The sequence below is a fragment of the Hyla sarda genome, chromosome 1 (assembly GCF_029499605.1).
Source record: "Hyla sarda isolate aHylSar1 chromosome 1, aHylSar1.hap1, whole genome shotgun sequence".
In the NCBI taxonomy this organism is placed as follows: domain Eukaryota; kingdom Metazoa; phylum Chordata; class Amphibia; order Anura; family Hylidae; genus Hyla; species Hyla sarda.
Window position 1 is genome coordinate 283,670,869 of NC_079189.1, and position 24,885 is coordinate 283,695,753.

The following is a 24,885-nucleotide window of genomic DNA, read 5'->3' on the forward strand; positions in this document are numbered from 1 at the left end:
TTTTATTATTTCTTTTAAAATAAACTAATTTATTTCTCCCAAATAAAGATTTTTATTTTTTTTTTACAAAACTGCAGTTTTGATAATAGCCAGTAAACCTAGAAATAATCTTGTTTGCAAAACTAAAGCACAATTCTCAAACTGCATTTCATTGACTGCCCTATAACTACATAGGGATTGGATGAGTATTTTTATTGACAATTGTGATGAGGGACCATAAGATACTACAAAGCACTGTATACTTTATAAGCAAGGGAACAATGGATTGTGTATAAGTGAGTTCTCCCAACAGAAGACAATGGGGGGCTGCAGGGCAGTCTTATGTTAGATTTTTATTGGATTTAACTATGAGATATCCCGGCATTAAACCTTTAGACACCACAATCAAAGTTGACTGCTGTGTCTAAAATGTGGAGGGGAAAAAAAAAAAGCTAATCCCAGCTGTTCAGCAGACTGGGACCATAACGAATCGCGGTGTCACGATAAGCTGAGAGGACAGCAGGAGGGCCCTTACCTGCCTCCTTGATGTCCGATCGGTGCTCTGATACTCAGCCATGGCAGGCTGGAGCAATGGCACGCCGATAACACTGATCAATGCTGTGCTATGGCATTGTTCAGTGTATGCAATCTAAGGATTGCATGTAATAGTCTCCTATAAGGACTAAATGACAGTGTAAGAAAAATGGTAATAAATGTGAATTAACCCTTTCCATAATAAAATTAACAAAACATTAACAAATGTTACCTGAGTTAGCCAGTGACTTTGAGACAGCTGCATAATTGAAATTTGTAGTAGCACCATATTGATTATCCATACTTGAGCTGTCCCTACTGTTACATCCGGGACTGGGACTGTTTCTCTGTAACAAGAGAACAGAAGTCAAAATATCTGATGGGGTATGACAGGAAACATTCAGATGTATTAACCTAAAGAGGTCAATTACCACACTGGCATGCCAAGTACAACTGTCAACTTAGGTTTAATGAAAGATATGCAGCAAAACATAAAAAATAAATAACCTAACCCGATTTCTCTATTGCTATAAGAATGGGTATCGCTTATAACATCGTAAGCTTTAGAAAAAGCAATTTGTACTTGTAATATGCTTTTACACTGCTCAAAAAAATAAAGGGAAGACTTAAACAACACAATGTAACTCCAAGTCAATCACACTTCCGTGAAATCACACTGTCCACTCAGGAATCAACACTGATTGACAATCAATTGCACATGCTGTTGTGCAAATGGAACAGACAACAGGTGGAAATTGTAGGCAATTAGAAAGACACCCACAATAAAAGGAGTGGTTTTGCAGGTGGTGACCACAGACCACTTCTCAGTTCCTATGCTTCCTGGCTGATGTTTTGGTCACTTTTGAATGCCGGCGGTGCTTTCACTCTAGTGGTAACATGAGACTGAGTTTACAGGGTCGATCCCCTGTGGAGGTAGCTGGAGGGCTTACCTCTGCATCCGTGGCTGCCCCCATAGATCTGCATTTGATTGAGCCTGCCTTGAGCAGGTTCAATCAAATGAACACAGATCAAATGGAGTTCAATAGAACCGATCTGTATGAGTGTATTTAAAAAAAATAAAATAAAATAAATAAAAAAAGTTTAAAAACACCCATTAACCCCTTCCATATTAGAGGTACATTCACATGGGTGGATTTGCAGGTTTCCCTCTGTGTATTTGAAAGGGGGCGGTCTTCTAAATCCTCCGCAGACCCTTCTAACTTCAATGGGGCTTGCGGCGGATTTTCCACAGTGTAAATTCCGCCTCGGAAAATCTGCTGCGGACAGCTGTGAAGAGCCTGCCCCCTATCAAATACGCAGCGGGAAACCCGCAAATAAATCCGCCCGTGTGAACGTACCCTAAAAGTTCATATCACCCCCCTTTTCCATATAAAAATAAGAAAACATAATAAAAATAAACATATTTGGTATTGGCACGTGCATAATTGACTGAACTATTAAAAAAATTACATTTTATATCCCGTACGGTAAATGGCGTTAACGTAAATAAAAAAATAAAAAAATCACAGAATTGCTTTTTTTTCTGTTAATAACATCATATCCGAGAAAAAATGAAGTAAAAAAAGTGTTCAAAAAGTCTGATCAATGCCAAAATGGTACCGATACAAACAGTATATTACGGCCCAAAAAATAAGCCCTCATAGAGCCCAGTATATGGAAAAAGTAAAATATTATAGGGGTCAGGAATTTTCTTTTTTTAAATAAAAAATTATTAAAACGTGACAGAAACTAAAATTTGGTATTGGTGTAATCAGGCCGACGTAAAGTATCAAAATAATATGTAATTTTGACCACAAGGTGAATGGCGGAAAAAAGAAAACCTCAAAATTTGCATTTTTTTTTCAATTTCACCTCACAAATAATTTTTTTAAATTTCAGAACAAGTTATGGAAAAATGAAAATGTGTCATTACAAAGTATACTTCCCCACAAAAAACAAGCCTCATATGGGTCTGTAGATGGAAAAATAAGTGCTATGGCTATTATAGGACGAGGAGGAAAAAACAAAAGTGCAGAAACTAATAAAAACCCTATTTTCGTATTATTTTGGTTGAAATTATTTTATCTATCAGGACAAGTGGATTTTCTTGAGGGACAAGTAGATTGTGTTCCGCTTTAGTCCCTTGGACAAGTAGTTTTATTTTTTTTACATTTCCACACCCCTGAGTGCACCTCATCCAGGATGGCACATCAATGCGGGCTGTGGCAAGAAGGTTTGCTTTGTCCGTCAGCGTAGTGTCCCGAGCATGGAGGCGCTACCAGGAGACAGGCCAGTACATCAGGAGACATGGAGGAGGCTATAGGAGGGCAACAACCCATCAGCAGGACCGCTACCTCTGCCTTTGTGCAATGAGGAGCAGGAGGAGCACTGCCAGAGCCCTGCAAAATGACCTCCAGCAGGCCACAAGTGAGCATGTGTTCACTCAAATGCTCAGAAACAGACTCCATGAGGGTGGTATGAGGGCCAGACGTCCACAGGTTGGGGTTGTGCTTACAACCCAACACCGTGCAGGACGTTTTACATTTTCCAGAGAACACCAAGACTGGCTAATTCTCCACTGGCACCCTGTGCTCTTCACAGATGAAAGCAGGTTCACAGTGAGCACATTTGACAGACGTGACAGAGTCTGGAGACGCCGTGGAGAACATTCTGCTGCCTGCAACATCCTTTAGCATGACCGGTTTGGCGGTGGCATTTCTTTGGGGACCCCTCAGACCCCTTGTGAGACCGTATGCTGGTGCGGTTGGCCTTGGGTTCCTCCTAATGCAAGACAATGCTAGACCTCATGTGGCTGGAGTGTGTTGGCAGCTCCTGCAAGAGGAAGGCATTGATGCTATGGACTGGCCTGCCAGTTCCCCAGACCTGAATCCGATTGAACACATCTGGGACATCATGTCTCGCTCCATCCACAAACACTACATTGCACCACATACTGTCCAGGATATGGCGGATGGCCACCTCATCAGGAGCATGCCCAGCCATCGTAGGGAGTTCATACGGGCACGTGGAGGCCACACACACTACTGAGCCTCATTTTGACTTGTTTTAAGGACATAAAATCAAAGTAGAAAACCACACTACAGGCTGATCCAACTTTGATGTAGAGTGTGACTCCATATCCAGACCTCCATGGGTTGATAAATTTGATTTCCATTGATAATTTGTGTGTGCCTTTGTTTTCAGCACATTCATTTATGTAAAGACAAAAGTATTTCATACGTTTAGTTCATTCATTCAGATCGAGGATGTGTTATCTTAGTTATTTTTTTTTTGAGCAGTGTATATGATTTGTATGTACATAATTAATATGACACTAATATGAGTGAGTATCTGAATTACAGTTTTCTCCTTAGTAAAAACTGGGGACAGTTGCTGGGACAGGCTCAATTATGTCATGGAGCTAGAAAATATTGAAAATGTATATAAGCCCTGTTAAAGGACATCTATGGTACAGTTTTTTTTATAATCCCCTGTGCTCAGGCTGCAAAAAGTAACAAAAACTTTAACTCACCTCCTGACGTTCCCCTGTTGCGCCGTTATCATTGTCTTGGTCCTCCGGTGCTGGTCTCCTTCCTGGGGGCTGTGCCTCATACTGCACTCAGCATATATATCGCCATCCGCAACGATGTCCCACCTCGGTCTGTGATAGGCTGGATGCACACTGTCAGGAGCAGCAGGAAGAAGGCAGAGCCCAGGCTCCTTACATGATAGTGCGCTCAGTCTACAACTGGCCGAGGCGGGACATTGCTGCAGCAAGCGATACACTGAGCGCAGTATGAGTCACCGTCTCCAGGAAGAAGCCGGCTGCACCAGAGGACCAGGTGAGTTAAAGTTTGTTTACCTTTTGCAGCCCGGGCACAGGGGATGTGCAAGTGGGATAATAAATGTATTTGTCCTTCTTAGTAGTTGTTATGGCCACAGAGAGCAAATCTGCAACATTGAGAGCAACAGTTTCACACTTTCTCCAGTGTAGTCTTCTGTGACAGGAAGCAGTAAATGTTTCTTTTACATTTTCCTGATGAGGACAGAGATGACAGTTACCAGCTCCCTTGGAGAAGGTTTTAGGTGCTGCAAACAGTCCTTACATGCTGCACCTTCCCTCTTGTGCTCAGTACAAAAATAAGCTATCTGCTCCCATTCATCTGTGAAGGGTAGGAGATGGTCTCATATCCGACTCTGTCTCTGTTTATTTATACTAAGAGAGCGCCAGAGATACCCTAGTACAGCACTAATGTATCTCTGACTCTCCCATAGAGAATGCATGAAGCGTGTGCAGATAAGCTGTCCCATGACCAAAGAGAAAGAGGCCCTGTTTTGGAGATTGCAGAGGGATCTTGGTGGTTGGACCTCCCATGATCAGACACTTATGCCCTATTCACAGTATATTCAATAATAACTATGAAGAAACAAAAACGGAGCACCCACCTTGGTGAACGCTGGCAGCTTGGTTGTCAAGTACTTTGGTCATAATGACCTGGAGTGCTTCAGGGACGACACGGACGGGTGGTAGATGTTAATAGGCAGGGGAGACTCAGGAGAAGCCGGGCGACACTGTTTCGCGCCAACTTTACAACCAAACTACCAGCGTTCACCAAGGTGGGTGCTCTGTTTTTGTTTCTTCATAGTTATTAGAGTTTTAAAATAGTTAAGAACCCCATTAAAGATAATTTAAAAATACAGTAAGCTTACATTTAGGGTAATGTCGCATTGTTATAAAAACCTTGTGTATAAAAAGCCTTGAAAAACAGCCAAATTAGAAAAAAAAAAAAAAAAAAAACACATTTATAGGTTATCCCATTGATTTCTATGAGGCTAAAAAATGCCAGAACAAGCAGGAATGCACAAGACAAAAAACAAATACATTAGTGTTAAAAATTAGTGTGTAAAAAAAAAGTGTTTTTTTTCTTCTGTCAACTGTTCTTTGACGGATTTTGTGGGGAAAACACTAAGGATTAGCTAAGCCAAAACTTCAGCCACTTGCTAAGGCCCCTTATTTTTTAACATATTGGGGAAAATAGCACCTACACAATTACCCAAAGATTAAATGTACCTAAGCAAACAGGATGGAACACCACAGACAACAACCATACTTAAGGGTTTATCCTCATTGTCCCTGAATTGGGCCTCTAAAGAACCAGAGCGCCAAGCTGCTGCCAACCGTGTCTCTAGCTGTTTTATTTCAACAAAACCATAGAGCATGTTGTCACCTATTTGGACAGGCAACCTACAATACACCAATCAATTCAGAATGGTAAACTTCAGAACCTAAGGACTTATTTTTGAGTCACAGGGCCTTAGGTCCAGCAGAAGGAACAGATTATCACCATACCTTTTCTACACGACTTGGCAAGACAACACTAGCCAGAGGGATACTGACAGGCAGTTTGTTAGGTTGGACTGTGCTAAGTGGGATACTAATAGGCAAACTTGTGATGGTCTCAGGGTTAGGAGTAGAAGTACGGTCTCTTGACATCTGAAAGAGAATGTAAACCGTAAAGATATTTTTACAAGGTCACAAACCATTTACAAACTAACTACAAAAAGACAAAAAGCTGATCACATTAAAGATGTTATGTTATAACTAGTGATTGAGGGTAGCAACCCACCTTATCAGTTCCTCTTTCTATAGAAGTCTGTCCAGCCTCAGGAGATGAAGCGTGTGACCCCTGTGGGCTTAGCCGGATGCCATTTAAGATTCCAGAACTCGAGGACAAAAAAACATTTTCTTTCACCATTTCACTTCTACATAAAAGATCACAAAATTAAGAAAGCATTGTAATGTCAATAATGCAAAACTAATCTTATGTGTTAAGTTAATATTTGACTGGAGAGGCTTAACTAAATTTTCTAAGGAGAGCTAGAACACAACTTACCTCTGAGTGATGTCAGAACCTCTGGAATTAAGAGCAGGATCTTGATTCAGATGACGCCTCATGGCAATTTTGGCAGGCGAGTAGCGTGTGTAGTCTGGTTGAGATGGGCCATTTTTTTCTCCCTTGTGCCTTGATGCATGCAAATCATTGTGATCTACACGGGACGGTGTGCTTTCTTTAGAGCAAGGCCTACTCCCACCACCACGACACGAGTGGAACAGTTCATAGTGAGAAGCATGACCATTTATTAAGGGTTCAGGACTCATGCCATTGATGCTGGATGACTGAGCAGGAAGCAGACGAGACTGTGATCCCTCTGGTGGGTAGCGAGCAACAAACGTGCCCTTAGAGCGATTGCTGTTTGGTGGTGGATCCTCTGACAAAGTGGTAGACTTCAGCTGAAGCAACTCATGTTGCCTCTGAAACTTCTCCAGCTCTACTATGCTAATCTTAAGGGGAAAAAATATGTTCGAGTTAAAAGAGGGTGTACCATCTAACAACATTATCTACTACCCACAACTACCCATAACCATTGGTTAGCAGGGGGTTGGACAGCTGGACCCCTGCGTTTTCAAACACATGTTTTCTGTTAGAATGGAGCAGCAGTCAGACCCTCCAGGACCAGATAGCTATCCCCTATCCTGTGGAGAGCAGATAACTTTGTAAGCAAATGAATAGTGCATTTGTCAGCTCTTGACCATTGGTTTACAACACAAATATGCGTAAAAATGTTCTTTATTTCATGGTACAAGCATAATGGACAGTTTCTTGGCCACACAGATACCACACACAAAGTAACAGCTATTTCACACCCAGTATCGGCCCTTCTTCAGAACGTGATCACATGTCCAGGTGAATAAATACATCTTCACAAATGTGAGATCAGAGGCCATTAACAATAAAGTTAAAAACTAAATAAATGTAAAAACAACTATAACTGTGGAGTTACATACAGCATTGAATGTATACATAATTACAGAGATGATTCAAATAAATGCACTGAGGTCTATACCAAAGGAGAAAAAAGGGCTTTGGTATCGCCAGCGTGCTTAGCTATAACATGCTTAGTCAAGGGGAACCATTTTGTGTTTTAATGGAGTGCAAATGCTCCTAGCATCTAACATTAAGTGGACATATTGTACAATCAGTGTAGAACCTGGAGCACGTGCACAAAACCACATACACTAGTATTTGGTTCTACAACACATAAATTCTCCAATTTCTATGCTTACAACCCCGAATCTTTTGTTTTTCTGCGCGTCTGTGTCCGAGCACCAACAACAACTCCCACAGTGAAAGTTCCCAACTGGAGCAGAGTTTTTCAACCAATCACTCCCTACTGTAATTTACTATGTACCAAAACATCACTAATATCTTTTCCATCTCTTGAAACCAAAGGTTGGTTCCTTGTAAACTCTACTAAATTGGGATAGTTTTTAAAGGGGTTCTTCGGTGCTTAAACATCTTATCCCCTATCCAAAGGATAGGGGATAAGATGCCTGATCGCGGGAGTCCCGCAGCTGGGGATGCCCGTGATCATGCACGCAGCACCCCGTTTATAATCAGTCCCCGGAGCGTGTTCGCTCCGGGTCTGATTGCGGGCGACTACAGGGCGGGGGGCGGGCGGCGTGTGAAGTCACGCCTGCGCCCCCGTGCGACGTCACGTTCCGCCCCTCAATGCAAGCCTACGGGAGGGGGCGTGATAGCTATAGACTTGCATTACGGGGCGGAGCGTGACGTCACACGCCGGCGCAGGTGTGACGCCACACGCCGCCCGCCCTGTAGTCGCCCATAATCAGACCCGGAGAAAACACGCTCCAGGGACTGTTTATAAACGGGGTGCTGCGTGCATGATCATGGGCGTCCCCAGCTGCGGGACTCCCGCGATCAGGCATCTTATCCCCTATCCTTTGGATAGGGGATAAGATGTTTAAGCACCGGAGAACCCCTTTAAGTACAACCCAGTTGTGAATTACCTTCTTAATTCCCTAATGCCTGTAATTCAAGCCATTCTTTTCAAAGCTCCCATACAGAACATGAAAAAAAGGCTGTGTCCTAGGGACCCTTTTTAAGAAGAAGGCATATCAATAGTACAGATGCAGATTTTCTTTTACAGAAAGAGGAGTTGTGGGAACGATTGATTAACAGAGGGTATCAGTTGTCCCTTATGAATACTGCTATGGCAAAGAATTTTGAACAGAAACTGAGTAATTTACTACACAGAAGGCAAGGTGATAGTAAAAAATAAATAAACTAAACAGAAAAAAGGATTGTAATAATCGGTTCGGTTTTCCTTTAAATATAACCCTGTAGCCCCTCAAATTAAAAAACAATTCATGACAACTGGTTTGTGCTGAAAAGCAATCCCGATTTAGTAGCATTTACAAGGAACCAACCTCTGGTTTCAAGAGATGCAAAAATATTAGTGTAGTTTTGGTACATGGTAAATTAAAGGCAAAAGAAGTAGGGAGTGATTGGTTGAAAAACTCTGCACTAGTTGGAGCTGGCTGTGGGAGTTTTTCTTGGTGCTCGGACACACGCACAGAAAAACGTAAGATTAGGGGTTGTAAGCATAGGAATTAGAGAATTCATATGCTGTAGTACCAAATACTAGTGTACTGTATGTGGTTTTGTGCACATGCTCCAGGTTCTACATTGGGTGTACAATTTGTCTGATAAAGCATGTTATAGCTGAGCACCGAGGTGATCCCAAAGCCTTTTCCTTCTTTGGCATTGAACAGGTTAATGTCAGAAGGTAGAGACAGACAGAAAACCCTTTTGGAATGGGAGGCTAAATGGATTTTAATAACCAATGCCCAAGGAAATTTAAGGTTAAATAATAGACTAGACCTAAGTGCATTTATTTGAATCATCTCTGTAATTATGTATACATTCAATGCTGTATGTTCCTTCACAGTTATAGTTGTTTTTAAATTTATATTAGGGCCGCAACTATTTTCACAATCGTTTAGTTGGCTGACTATTGTTTAGAGTAAATCGACTTCTCGGATAAAATAACCATAATGGAGAAGATCATTTGTGAGTTAGATTAGGGAGGGAATCGTAAAGGTCCTCTGTGTCTTTTAGGTAATGGATGCATTGTGTGGTAAAATTTGTGGGGTTGGCTAGAGGCGGAGGGGAGTAGCTTTTTGTTATATTTAAATATGTATAATAATTCTTTTAAATATAATTTTCTTTTTTTGTTCTTGTAAGGGCTATACCGCTCTTCCTGTTTCTTACCTGTGACCAGATAGGACGGGCAGTACATTCCCTGGTTGTTCACTATATAGGCTGCTGGGGGCACGTAGGATGAAGAAAGGGCCAGCACACATAACCTGCTACTTCCTGCAACCATTGTGAATCTGACCTTGATCACAGAACCCGACAATCAGGGTCTCCCAATATCTGCAGGGAGCAGAAGATTGTGTGTGCTGGGCCCCATCTTCACTAAACAGGCTGCATATATACAAAGTGATAATCGCTAAGTGTATGTGGTCTTTACAAATTGTTTTACCAACTAATTGGCCAACAGATTGATTATTATGAAAATAGTTCAGAATGATTAGTTATTTCAGCTTTAATTTATATACTTTGTTTTAAACTTTGCTTGTATTGTTAACTCCCTCTGATCCCACATTTGTGAAGATTTACTTCTTCACCTGGATAGGTGATCAAGGGCGTAGTCTGAAGAAGCGCTGATACTGGGCATGAAATAGCTGTTACCTACGCTGTTTGTGGCGTCCGCGTGGCACAAGAGACTGTATGGTTTCTGTACCAGGAAATAAAGAATAACCATTTACGCATATTTCTGTGGCAAGTGCCTCGTGAAATCTATGAGTTGTACGTAATTTCAATACTCTGTTGGAATTGGGCCACCCTTATACGTGCGGATCTCAAATATTTGTGCATTCATGTAAAGGATCAGGAACAGAAAATTATAGTCTGAGCTTAAATGCGGGTGCGAAGCGCGTGCCCGCCAGCGACACCAGCTGGATTCAGCACTAGCTGGCTTTGTGGCTGGATGCCTAGGAGTGACCTTTATCCTCTGGAGCCACACCCCCTGACCTAACCCTAACCCCAACCCTAACCTGTTTGCATGTTTTTTGGCCGTTTTTTCAGCTATTGTGGTGTACAGTGGGAATAGAAGCTGTTTTGGGGGATGTTTAAATCTCAAAATATGGATGTATTTTTGCATGTACGTGGCCAAAGTCCAGTAAAGTTAATTTAATGGTTTTACCCATTATGGTCGTAAAGGGAACCTGCATCATGATGACCAATTTGGAATAGATACAGGCAGCAAAATGCCAGCTGGGTGGTGAATAACTGCCAGGACTGCCTCCCATGACTATTTACTCTGGATCATATGGCTTTTTTTTTTTTTTTTAATTAAGACTAGGATTTCTCTGAAATGCCTGAGCTTTTTAAATTAAATCATAGTGTCTAGACATCCCGCTACCTTTATCTGTTTCATGATGCCTGTGGTTTGGGCAGCACAAAACAAGTTTTAACTGTGAGCACACTGAATTCAACAAAATTCATTGAGAACATTTTAAGTCTCAAAAACATTATTACATAATGAGTGGGTTTGCTGCAGATGTTTTTCCTTGCAAATCCACTGCAGGCAGTTTGTGAAAATATTCTGTAGTGTGTAGGATATATTTAAAAAAAAAAATTATGTGGGGAATTTGCAGAATGTGCATTTATCACAAGGCAAGGTTATAATGTGGCTGGAGATTTTCAATGAAATTTACAGTGAAAGTCTGCAACATATTGAGAACTGTTAGAATTTTATATGGATTTTATTTTCATTAAGATTTCTAAAAAACCTTTCATATATACATTGCAAATTCCACACAAGAAATCTTGGTTCGTATTGCACCAAAACATGGAAAAATTCTAGACACTTAAACTAGGTAAAACATTTAAAGCTAAAGTACTAAACAAAACCACTGTGTGGTCCAAGAATTAGTGTGCTGCATTTGGTAGTCTGTGCTCTGTCACAGTCCTTCTCATAAACAGTGTCTGTATTTGCAGACCATTGCTGTAGAGATTAAACAGCATCTTGTTCAATATCTTTTTATAATCTAAAAGGCTTTATAGCCATTGTAGTTTATAAAAACCAAACAATATTTTGGACATAAATTCTATTTAAGAAATAAAACCAGTACTAAACTATACAAGATTACATACCTGCAACTCCAAACAGTGCTTTTGCTTCTCTGAAATCTCATTTTTTAGTGCCACTTTTTCCTTCTTCAGATTTTCTATGGACAGTGTATTCCAGTCCAACTTTAACTCTTCACAACGGGCCTTCAGCTTTAATAGAAACAATAATCAACAGAAAATTAAGCCAATATTCAATATTCTTAAACTGATGAAGGCTCAGGCAGTCAACTGACACCGACCAACCAATAGGACAGTCTACCATTTTGAATGACCTATCAGGAAATACTGTGGGAAAATCCTACAGAGATACCAGTGGCTGAGGAGATTTTTTTTGTACTCACCGTAAAATCTCTCTCGTAGCCTTCATTGGTGGACACCTATACTGATGGGATATATGCTCTTGCCACTAGGAGGCACTGACACTAGAAAAAAAGTTGAATCCTCCCTGGCCAGATATACCTGCCCACTGGAAGTGAGGTATTCAGTTTTGTCAAAGCAGTAGGAGAAGCCAACAAAGAAATAAGTCCGAAAGACCCTAAAAAAAAGTCCTGGATAAAAAAAAACAATAACCGGAAAGGATTATCCGGACAAAGAATAAAAAAATGGATGGGTGTGGTATTCTCCAATGAAGGCTACAAGAAAGAATTTAAGGGGAGTACAAAAAAATGTTCTCCGTTGCTCTTCATTGGGGGACACCTATACCGATGAGATACCAAAGCAGTCCCCTAGGTGGGAAACCCACTCGTCCGTAAGGCCTGCGGAAGAGATCCTGGGCCAGAGACAACCGAGGCCCAAAAACTGAGCTCCCGGAAGATCCCCCATCCATGAAGATGGACTAGGACGGCAAAAGGAGGGGACCGTCCATTGCAGAGATTCTAACCTACAGTCCAGATAGAGAGCCAAGAAAAGGGCGACTAGGAAGCCAGATGGGCCCGGAACAATCCCAGGAGGAGGAAGGAAATAGACTCCAAAAAACACAGAACCAGACAGGGGGCTAACCCGCTGGAAAACAAAAATTGAACCCTGTCCAGAGTCAACTGACTCAAGATAACCTAGCGTGAACATAGCCCACTGTGAGCACCCGGGAGGCGAAATTAGCTTGACTGGTGTAATCCAGATGATCAGCCCGCCCCTCCATCTCGGGAGTACATGGACCTCAAAGTAGGAGACTGAATGTAATAACTACCAAAAAAGGAGCGGAACGCCCTGAAAAGGGGGCATCCCGGAACACCGGAGTGACAGCCATGGGAACTAAAGGTTCCCGAGTCATGTGGAAGACATACACGAAAGAATAAACTGCTAAGAAAGAGCAGAAGACCCTGGAACACTGGAGCAGCAGACAGGAATTGGAAGCTCCTGAGACTCCTGGAATACTTCGACCAAAACGCTCTGGGTGACAAACATCCATGTCGAGACAAGAAAGTGCGGTACAGAAAGACCACCCCACAAAAGGGATCAAAAGTCTGTGCAGGATCGCTACAGATGCCCGAAACCTCAACCATCACTAAGTCCCAAAGAACCAGGAGGACAGACCTAGAAAATAAGGCACGTCGCAGCATAATAGGACAGTATCCGAGACAAGGAGACTAACTGGTCCTGGACCCCACTGGACCAGAGCACTCCGAAGTAACATACCGTCAGGACGGGAACAAAGGGGGAAACAAAAAGGGAACCTAGCTGGGACTCCCAGGTTCTGGGCACATGAAGGTTACGCCAGAAGACTGTGGTGTCAAAGGGAAGGATGAACACACCCTTCCAGGAAGATTGCGCCGAGGGAGGAGAGCAATGGCAGGACCCAAACAAGAGACAGTGGCTAGACCGGCTGTCGCAGAGCCATACATGACTGCATAAACTCCTCCAACAGAGGAGTGTGTCAAGGCTACAATAGGCCCATTGTGGTCTATGGAGATCTTGCAGCAAGCGGGTGGAAAGCTAAACAGCAAGGTCCTGGTAGTAGCGTGAATGGGAATGGGACTGAAATTTAATGTTGTGGTTACAATTTAATTAAGATAGACGTATGTCTATGTCAAAAATAAAAAAAATAAAAGAGACATGTGGGTCAATTGATACTTAAGAAAGTGTTTGAACTGTGGGAACTAGGTCAATTGGATTCCATACATGGATAACTAGGTCAATTGGAACAGGAAGGATTGTAAACCGCTTGTGTAGTACGAAAGGGTTGTAAAATTACACTGGTTGCCAGTAGATGGCAGTAAAACATTACACAATAGCAGGAGATGGTAACATGCATAGAAGAATCAAAGTTGTGAGTAGTTCAGAGTTAAATAAGAAAGCTAGTTCGGTTTTTGCTGCGATGGATGCCGTGGTCTGCGTTTTTGGACTCCCCGCCTGCAGTGCCCTGCACCTGTCCCCTTGAGGTGGGGTCCTGTGGACGCACTTTTTGGGAACTGGTTGGACGCCCCTGGCTCTAGTGGTCCCCTCTCCACGGTAGAGTTCCTCTCCCTTTCTCGGGTTCCCCCTCCCTCTCTCCCCCAGTGTGTCCTTCTTTGTCCCCCCTTTTCCTTTTCTTCCCCTCTCCGTCTCTCTTTTCTTCGGTTTGTGTTGTTTAGTCTCCCCTTCTCGTTGTTTTTGTTTGATTTAGTTGATATGTTACGGGCTTATAGTGTCTTCCCTTGCCCATATTCCGCCTACTGATCATTTATTGTTTACCCGGCTTGATTATGCTGGTTTACTTGCTCTCCTGTTTCTTAATATTGTTTTCTGCATTGGCTGCTACACGTCCCTTTATTGTGTACGGGATGACTGGGGGAAGTAGCTCCCGGGACTCCTCATATGCCTATTTGCTGCCTTTATTTGTATTTCCTCATTGTCAATGTATTGCTGCCATCTCATGCAGAATTGTTTACATATGCTGGGTGTGATTGCGGCGGGGGGCCTAAGAGGAGGGTTCATCGGATTAGCTCCTTGGCGTCCTTAAGCCCTTGCGGTTGTAGTGCGGTTGATATAAGTTTGATGCCCCAGTCATTGTGGTTGATCTTCTACACAAAAAGTTGGATGGGGTGTAGGGGCCATTCCCATATCAGGAAGAGGTCATCTATGTAGTGTCTATAGATGACCACATGATCTTTATAAAATGTCTGGTTTGTTAAGAAGTTTACTTAAAAGGCCCCCATTACCAAATTACCGTAAGAAGGCGCCATCCGTGTGCCTATCGCGGTGCCGCGCGTCTGATGATAGGTGTCGCTGTCATATGTGAAGTAGTTGTTTGTGTGAATGGTAAGGGGACACTCGAGAAGGAACTCTTTTTGATTTTCTTTTTTGATTGAGGAGTCATTGTCAAGGGTGTTTCTGATACAGTCTAGGCCGATGTTGCGTTTGATGTTTAAATACAGTGCAGTGACATCTAATGTGATTAATCTGTAATCTTCCCATTTCAGGGGATGTAAGATTTTGATTAGGTCATCAGAGCTCTTCAAATAGCTGGGGAGTAGTATGACGCAGAGGCGGCTCTCTAATTAGGAGATTTAGGCGGCCGCCTAAGGCCTCGCGCTAAAAGGGGCCTTGTGGCCGCCTAAATCGTGTATTTAGAGCAGTGATTTCGGCGACTTTTCCCCCCCCAAATGTCCCGCGCAGGGGGGGGAGAAGGGAAGCCTGCGTGCGCACTGCGCACACAGCGTCCTCCTGCGTGACCCCCTCCCCCTTGCGGCGCAGTGAGCCGAAAATGGTGCCCGACGGCGGAGCGAGCTGCATTTGCGCCGGACTGCCGTGGAACTGCAAGCTGCGCGGGATGACTTGCTTAAGGTACCGTACCCTTTCCAACCACCCCCCCCCCCGTTACCCCATCTCAACCCTGTCCAAACCCCCCCCCCCCCCCAGGTCCACCCTCTGCACAGTCTTCCCCCCCCCCTCCGTTACACATGTCCACCCCCCCTGTCATCCATGTCTGCCTTGTTTGCCTCCCTGTCACTCATGTCCTACCCCCCGTCACCCATGTCTACCCCCCCACCCCCGTCACCCATGTCCACCCCCCCCCCCCTCAAACCCCCGCCAGTCCTGTGTTTCCCAACGAGGGTGCCTCCAGCTGTTGCAAAACTACAACTCGCAGCATGCCCGGACAGCCTGAGTTTGTCCAGGCATGCTGGGAGTTGTAGTTTTGCAACAGCTGGATGCACCCTGGTTGGGAAACACTGATCCAGTCCATACTCATGTAACTACAATAGTGAAGAACAAACGAGGCACTCACAAGGTCAACATCCACTCCTAATCTATTTTGCGGCTATTTGGAAACATACACATGGATATGGCGGTCCGGGTATTCATATAGATATGCCACCTGCAGGGTGCATACAAAGAAACTGAAGTATCATAGTAACTTTGAAAAAGAAAGGTAGTATGCACTCACCGCTAGGCTATGGCTGTCATTCATCGGAGACCGGGGACATCGGTGGAATTGGCGTCTTCAAGGAGCGCTCGGAGGCTACACCGGTAGTTTCACGGGATCTACCCACTTCACCCCCTATGCCCCCGTCACCAATGTTCACTCTTCTACACCCATCTGACACCCTTGTACACCTCCCTACACCCCTCTGTACACTCCTCTACACCCCTCTGTACACTCCTCTACACCCTTTCATTGAGCAAACTTTCCCATTCTCCAGAATCATCATCATTTTTAAATGTAGACTCATTTGTGAGTCTTAAGCCTAGTTATCCATATATGAACCGTGGGAACTAGGTAAATTGGATTCCAAACACTAAGTATCAATTGACTCACATATGTATCTTAATTAAATTGGAACCACAACATTAAATTTCAGTCCAGGACTTGAACCCACACTGAGGTCTCCCATCGACACTACTACCAGGACCTTGCTGGCTTCTTACATGACAGTGCGCTCAACCTATCACCGGCCGAGGCGGAACATCGCTGCGGCTGGGGTTAGGCCGACGGCTCTCCGATGTTCCCGTCCCCAGGAAGCAGGTGAGGCCGGTACCAGACCAACGGGGGAAGGTGAGAAAGTTTTTGTTTATCTTTTGCAGCCCGGGCATAGGGATACAGTGTAGAGTACAGAGTTCCAGCGCCAGTGGCCCGCAACAAACAGGACGAGGAAGGTGACATGCGATCAGTTCCCCGATGGGGACGGGACAGCACTGGGCTGATCAGATAATTAATTCGCGGGGGGGTTGGTGGAGAAGCAGAACAGTGCTTGCGGGTCACATGATTTGGAGGGGGGGGGGGGGGGGGAGAAATACAGTTATATACTGTGGAACCACCATAAGTTACAAAAATACCGTGACACACATTTTTGTGGAGTGCAGCTGATCTAACGGGCGACCTGGCGGTGTAGGAGACCCAGCAGACTAAAGGTTGGCTGACTGGCATCAGTCCTGTGTTACTGCAGGGACCCTCATCCCGATTACTCACACCGGCAATGAGGTACGGGAACCTGACCATGCCCGCGGAAGCCCTGAGATGGGAGACAGACTTCGGCGAAAACCATGCGGACAACAGTCTGGCTGAACAAGTACACTTCCAGGCAAAATGGGACGACAGCCAGATACTGTGCCCCTCTGTCGCATGTGGGAGGGAGGGGAGGCCTAGAAGCCATGGATAGCATCCCTGCCACCCTGGGAGAGTGGGGGAGGCTGACAAACCGTGAATTGTATCCTCGTCACCCCATATAGGGTCCAAAGGGGAACGCTGGTTCAACCACACCTCGCACAGCAGTGGGGAACTGGAACTCCAGCATCAGCAGCCGTGTGATAGAGTGAAAGGCAGCAGAGAAAACCACGCAGGCCACTGTCTGGCTTAGGCTGGGTTCACACTACGATTTTCAAATACGGTAACCGTATACGGTTTTCCGCAAAAAAACTTATACGACTGTATCCGAAACCGTATGCATAGAGAATGCATTGTAAACCGTATTCCAAATGTTGTATAAGGTTGCATCCGTTTTGCCTCTGATACAGTTTTGCCGATTTTTCAACCGTAGGCAAAAATGCTGTCGACCACGTTTTTGCCTCCGGTTGGAAAACCGTATGCGGTTCTGTTAACATTGTTGTCTATGAGAACCGTACACAGAATTTCAGAATACGGTTGCACACGGATTTTCTAATCAGTTTTTGGAGTTGACACATGCGCAGAAGGAATTTCAATAGAACAATAGTAACTTTATTAAATTGCTTGAAAACTAATTCCAACAAAATAGCAAAACCGTTGGCAAAAACTGATGCAAACGGATAGAACCGTACATACGTTTTGGAACCGTATACGGGGAAAAACCGTATTTGGAGTCATACGGTGGTTGTATACGGTTTTTGCCATACGTTTTTTAGCGGAAAACCGTATAGGGTTACCGTATTTGAAAATCGTAGTGTGAACCTAGCCTTAGGGTGCATGCACACCATGTTTTTGCAATACAGTTCCGATATCAGGTTTTTGATGGAAAACCAATTCCTCAAAACCTGACTAAAACCTGACTAAACTGTATCAAAACGTGTGTACAAATTTTAACCCATATACAGTTGAAAACCGTATACGGTTTGAAAAATGATGTCCGGTTTCATCAGTTTAAGAAAAAACAAACTTATAAGTTTTTAACTCCATTTTGAATAAAGTTTCACTTGTTTGATTGAAATTCCAAGAAAAAAAAAACTGTGCAAAGTCAAAAACCGTATAGTAAAAAACAGATGAAACTGTACACACATACAATGGGGATCAAAAGTTTGGGCACCCCAGGTAAAAATTTGTACTAATGTGCATAAAGAAGCCAAGGAAAAATGGAAAAATCTCCAAAAGGCATCAAATTACAGATTAGACATTCTTATAATAGGTCAACAAAAGTTAGATTTGATTTCCATCATTTACACTTCCAAAATAACAGAAAAGAAAAAAATGGCGTCTGCAAAAGTTTGCGCACCCTGCTGAATTTATGGCATGCACTGCCCCCTTTGCAAAGCTGAGACCTGCCAGTGTCATTGATTGTTCTCAATCATTATCTGGGAAGACCAGGTGATGTCAATCTCAAAGGTTTTTAATGCCCAGACTCATCTGACCTTGCCCCAACAATCAGCACCATGGGTTCTTCTAAGCAGTTGTCTAGAAATCTGAAACTGAAAATAGTTGACGCTCACAATATACAGAAGATAGCAAAACGTTTTCAGATGTCAATATCCTCTGTTTGGAATGTAATTTAGAAATGGCAGTCATCAGGAACAGTGGAAGTTAAAGCAAGATCTGGAAGACCAAGAAAAATATCAGACAGAACAGCTTGCAGGATTGTGAGTAAAAAAGTTCAAAACCCACATTTGACTGCACAATCCCTCCAAAAAGATCTGGCCGACACTGGAGTTGTGGTACACTATTCCACAATAAAGAGATACTTGTACAAATATGGTCTTCATGGAAGAGTCATCAGAAGAAAACCTCTTCTACGTCCTCACCACAAAAATCGGCGTTTGAACTTTGCAAATTAACATATAGACAAGCCTGATGCATTTTGGAAACAAGTTCTGTGGACCGATGAGGTTAAAATTGAACTTATTGGCCGGAATGAGCAAAGGTACGTTTGGAGAAGAAGGGGAACAGAATTTAATGAAAAGAAACTCTGTCCAACTGTTAACCATGGGGGTGGATCAATCATGCTTTGGGGTTGTATTGCAGCCAGTGGCACAGGGAACTTCTTACGAGTAGAAGGAAAAATGGATTCAATAAAATTTCAGCAAATTTTGGATGCTAACTTGATGCCATCTGTGAAAAAGCTGAAGTTAAAGAGAGGATAACTTCTACAAGTGGATAATGATCCTAAAACACACCTCGAAATCCACGGGGGATTACATCAAGAGGCGTAAACTGAAGGTTTTGGCCTTCACTATATCCTGACCTCATGGTCTTCACAATCTCCAGACCTCAACATAATTGAAAATCTATGGATAGACCTTAAAAGAGCAGTGCGTGACAGACTGCCCAGAAATCTCAAAGTACTGGAAGACTTTTGTAAGGAAGAATGGGCAGAGATACCTCAAACAAGAATTGAAAGACTCTTGGCTGGCTCCAAAAAGCGTTTACAAGCTGTGATACTTGCCAAAGGGGGCAGTACAAGATATTAACTCTGCAAGGTGCCCAAACTTTTGCAGACGCCATTTTTTGCTGTTATTTTGAAAGTGTAAATAATGGAAATAAAATCTAACTTTTGTTTTGTATGGTTCCCGTTGACTCCCATGTTAAAGAAAAAAAAAAAAAAAAAAAAAAAAACCTACACGGTTTTATACAGTTTTTCACCCGGACCAAAAAAACTTTGTAGACTACGGTTTTGGGTACGAGTAAAAGTACGGACAAAACCGTATAAGACGCAAAACAGACTAAACCGGATGATGCGTTTGACATACGGTTTACAATGTTAAGTCAATGCATACAGTTTTCTATACAGTTCCATATGGTTTTTAACTTTAAACCGTATACGGAACTGTATAGCAAAAACGTGGTGGGCATGCACCCTTACTGGTATGGGTCCATAGTAGGGATCGACCCATATAGATTTTTTTAGGGGACTTTCAGGCCGATAACTTATACCGATGTTCCGGTATAAGTTATCGACTATTTCAACCCCCCCCGGCGGGGCAGACACCGTTGCAGATCAACGATTTAAAGCAGGCGCTTAAATCAATGAACTGCAGCGGCTTTTGCGGTGCCAGAGACCGCCGCCACTGCCCGCTTCTCTCCCCCTGCCTGTCATGGGTCTAACCACCAGAGTTGCCCCATCGCCCCCCCCCCCCCATCCTCTGCCCACATACCGCCGCCTCTGCCCCATTGCCTACCCCCTTCCCCGGTGTCATAATTACCTGTTCCCGGGGGTCCGCGATCCTTCTGGCTCCATCGGCATCCTGCGCTGTCACTGTGCGTACTGACAGTGACGTCGTGTTGGGTATGTAGCTCGTCATTATGCAGCGCAGTGCACAGCAACAGCGCAGGAGCCAGAAGGATTGCGGACCCCCGGGAACAGGTAATTATAACACCGGGGATGGGGGGAGGCAATGGGGCGGCAGCGGAGGCAATGGGGGGGGGGGGCGGCAGCGGAGGCAATGGGGGGGGGGGGGGCAGCGGCGGCGATGGGCGGGGCATTATCGGCAAGGTAATTGCCGATACAGATAATGTCCAAAATCGCGTTTATCGGCCAAACCGATAATCGGTGGATCCCTAGTCCATAGTAAACAACAAGTCACTCCATCGGACACCTCGGACTAGCAGTGGGGTACCGGAATCCAGCCGCAGACGCGGCGTCTCTGAGAGGAGTTACAGGCAAGACTACTGTCTGACATATTGATATCAGGTAGAATCCCTGCCAGGTAGAGACCTCTCATTGGACGTAGGGAACGGAGCATTAGCCGCGGATGCGGCAGCCTGTTGAGGAGGGATAGATTGCATGTACACTACAAGCACACTCCCTTGATGGGTGACTAGTGGACCACCAAGAAAACCAATGCCTTTGCAAGGGCATTCGGCCAGTGCCATCCACGTTGGGTGGGGGGGACCAGAATTTGGCCGAGGGCACCCAGCGGTAGAGAAGAACACTCCCTGACTGTATCCCCAGAATCTTCCAAGGGATCGTGAAATCCCTGGCAACGACCCACCACAGCGGATCCCAGACCCTCCCTCACAACCCAGCAGAAAATAGTTATTACCCTCAAGCAACTCAATGGAATTTGCCATATCAGGTCCCATACATGATGACCGAAGCAAATAAAGGAGACCCCATATACAAATAAAGGGGACCCCATATATTGGAAAGAAGCCTGGCAGAAATTAATCTCATAAGAACAGATCTTACAGGCATGTAATAGCTATTGGATGCTAAAAGCAATAGACATTAAGAGAAATTCAATTATTGACCATAAGAGGGCACCCAACGCCACCAAAATGGTCTGAGAGACCAACAGTAGAGAAGTTTTTTTTATTTTTATTGAACTCAACAGGGTAGAAAAGAGGCATGGGAGGCAAAGCCCTGCACTGTTGCTGCCCGCATGAACCCCTCAGTGACATGGGCTAGGACGCCCACAGCATGTGCAGGACACATGCGGGAAGCCCCTGGAGAGTCAACGGGATGAAGCAGTGCGCTATAGAAGCGCATGCTAAGCTGCCACACAGATCTGAGTCAGGGGACAAGAGCAGGCCGGCTGGAAGAGCTCCCGCTAGGCTGCCATTTTGGGAGCTAAAAGCCACCGACCCCACACAGCCAGGGAGGAACGGTGCCGGGAGAAGCTCCAAGTAATGTCACGGCCGTGGGTAACCCGCCAGAGATGTATGAGTGACCCTGGCAGCGCATGCTCACCTCAGACATCCCCACATACTCACCCCTTGATGTCTTCAGCCAGCATTAGGCCGTGCTGCATCATGCCAGGCTGCTATAGCGAGGCTAGCAGGGGCAGTGGGGGACCCGGACCCAGGGTACAACCTCAAAGCGCTGGCCATTGCCGATAAGGCTTTGACGGCAACATACTGTTATGTTCCGTTCCGTGTGGGAGACCAGGTAGCGCCATGCTCCTGTCGCTCAACCTAGGAAAAAACTAAGTAAAAAGAACCTACCTAGACATACTTAACTAGAAAATAAAATAGACCAGGTCTACGAGGTTCCCAAACCTGTGTCTTGCCTCATACTGACACTAGCTAAAACTGATTACCTCACTTCCAGTGGGCGGGTTTATCTCATCAGGGAGGAGTCCACTTTTTTCCTTGTGTCAGTGCCTCCTAGTGGCAAGAGCATATACCCAATCTGTATGTGTCCCCCCAATGAAGAGTGACCGAGAAAAGACACAGCATTATACAGCTACAAAAGGATTGCAAAGCATTAAGCAATGAATTCACACCCAACCAAGATGTTTTTATAAGGGGTTATCTAAGATGTAAACAGAGCCAAATTGGAATAATACACACACACACACACACAACCCCCCCCCCCGAGGACAGCTGAGGTGCTGTGTTTTTTAAGAAATTTGCTCTATTCTTCTATTCCTGGATAACCTATTTAAAGGGTAACTCATCAAATAAACTTTTGATATATTTTAGATTAATGAATGTTGTATAACTTTCCAATAGTATGTTAATGAAAAATATGCTTCTTTCTATTGTATTTTTCCGGATCAGTCCTGTCAGCAAGCATTTCTGACTCATGCTGGAGTCCTAAACACTCAGAGCTGCCAAACAGGCTGTGAACAAAGCAGGCTGGCAGCTCTGAGTGTTTAGGACTCCAGCATGAGTCTGAAATGCTTGCTGCCAGGACTGGTAGGGAGACCCCTAGTGGTAATTTCTTCAAAGTGGAAAAATAAATAGAAAGAAGCATATTTTTTAATAAAATGCAATTGTAAAGTTATTCTGCATACATTAATCTATAATATATCAAAAGTCTTTTTGATGAGAGGTACCCTTTAAGCAATGTTACAGGGTTGTTCCCACTAACCAAAATAGATGCTTACGACATACATAATCTAGTAGTACAAATATGGCTTTAGGGTAAACTAACTTACATTCATTCATGTACTACTGTTCTCCCCCATTTATCTGATCACATCTTATCTGATCTTATCTTAACTGTGGCCATGCTATTATCATTCAAAAGTAGAGAATGACTGCTAAAATTCCCTGGACAGACCAGGAGATTGCAGTTTAACTGAGGATGTGTGCCCACCTTAGTGGATGCCATAAGTTGTCATAACCAAGAGCAACAGCTTATCAAAACAAAGCAGGCACACGGGGGGATGAGTATATCACAAAAACAGCACATTTTCAGATATGTTAGTACACGTGAAGTATACTTAACTTTACAATATGTATGAGGTTTGATTTATCTTGATAGGAAAACCCCTTTAAACCGGTTGCTTTTCTTTAAAAATATGACACGTTATGGCAGGAGATCTAGGTAGGAGAGCTTGCGCTACAGCATCAACATCAGCAGGGAGTATCACTGTCCTTTCTAGCAAATGTGCCCCACTCCTATTTACCACATATCTATTTCCTGTTTCTGCACCTTAGAGCCACTAGAGCTAATACACTACATGGTTGTTGGCATTGGTGCATAAAACCATTAGTATTGTGACTGCCTGTCTTGTCAGGATGGATAAAGAACCAATAGTAGCCATAGGGAAATTAACTCCAAAGTAAAAACCTGGGGATTTAATCTTATCCCTTGTAGGAATACACTTACATAAAGATAACAATGATCGTCCTATATCATATTCAAATAGAGGGGACCAGGTGATCAAACTGGTAACCCATACAATCTGATTCTGTTAATACGAGATATTAACCCCTCCAATGTTTCCAATGCCTCTAAAGAATAGCTGGTCAGACTGTGGGTATTCAGTGATTGTAGACTTTAGATCTACCTGCATTCTTTATACAAGAGAAGTTTGCCCCAAAACCTTCATCTTACAAAAAGACATAATATCACCTAAAAGATATTTGCTTTGGTCTGCTCCATTCTCACAGGTCAAAAATGGATAGCTCTTCACCAAGTTTATTATGCCTCACATTTAGGAATGGAACAGATTTTAAAAAACAATGAAATGTTCTCTTATTATTCTTTTATTATATCTCATTGCATCCCCACAATTAATAATGATAGCCAATGCTATTCCAATGCACCTATCCCTAAGAGCTTTGTGATTTCTAACACAAACGCTAGATAAGCATATGCATGACACACTCCACTACCTCATTTGTGTAGCAGTAGATTGACGTAGACGCAAAGTTTACTTCATATGCATAATTTCCATATCTTACCAACAACAGACTTCGGTTCTTCAGTTCTCCATTTTCTTGCTCCAATTGCCGGCTCTGATCTTTAAGTTGAAGATTGTGGGCAAAAATCTCCTTCTGGGCCTGGATTAGGTCACTGAACGTCAGGGCCTTGACTCCCAACTGTGAGGTTGACAAAATATAAATCTTGATAACAGAACTTTAACACTAATTTAACATTTTCCATTAACCTTTTCAGTCTCAACAGTAAACTCTGAAGAAATACCCAATACTACATCTGTAACCAGCCTTTTTCCTACTTTCCTGTATAGTACAGTGTTATTCTACTCATCCCATCTGTTCCCACACTAATCTGTTCTGCCTCCTGTCGGTGCTCCGGTGTTACTTCGGCAGCTTACCTCATGTGACTGCCATAGCTAGTCAGCAGCTTGCTGAGGCTTCTGGCATCATGGATATCATAATCATCAATGCTACTAATTGGCTGTGGCAGTCACATGATGCATGCAGTATATCTGCACAGGAACAAAGGGGGAAGGTAAGTACCAGTTTTTTTAAGGCATTGTACACACAGCACATTTTAGCCTTAAAGAGCACCAGTCA

General features: G+C 43.7%; 1 protein-coding gene across 2 annotated transcripts in view; it reads right to left on the bottom strand.

The window, feature by feature from the left end:
- The window catches only part of DOT1L (DOT1 like histone lysine methyltransferase), a 160,022-nt gene that overhangs the window by 26,237 nt on the left and 108,900 nt on the right, over positions 1-24,885 (bottom strand). For both annotated transcript variants that reach the window (XM_056574229.1, XM_056574240.1), the window contains exons 18-23: positions 24,310-24,447; positions 11,598-11,723; positions 6,408-6,856; positions 6,141-6,276; positions 5,864-6,007; positions 746-860 (exon numbers count right to left, since the gene is read on the bottom strand). In XM_056574229.1, coding sequence (XP_056430204.1) covers positions 746-860; positions 5,864-6,007; positions 6,141-6,276; positions 6,408-6,856; positions 11,598-11,723; positions 24,310-24,447 — 1,108 coding nt within the window. The remainder of the gene's footprint in view (positions 1-745; positions 861-5,863; positions 6,008-6,140; positions 6,277-6,407; positions 6,857-11,597; positions 11,724-24,309; positions 24,448-24,885) is intronic.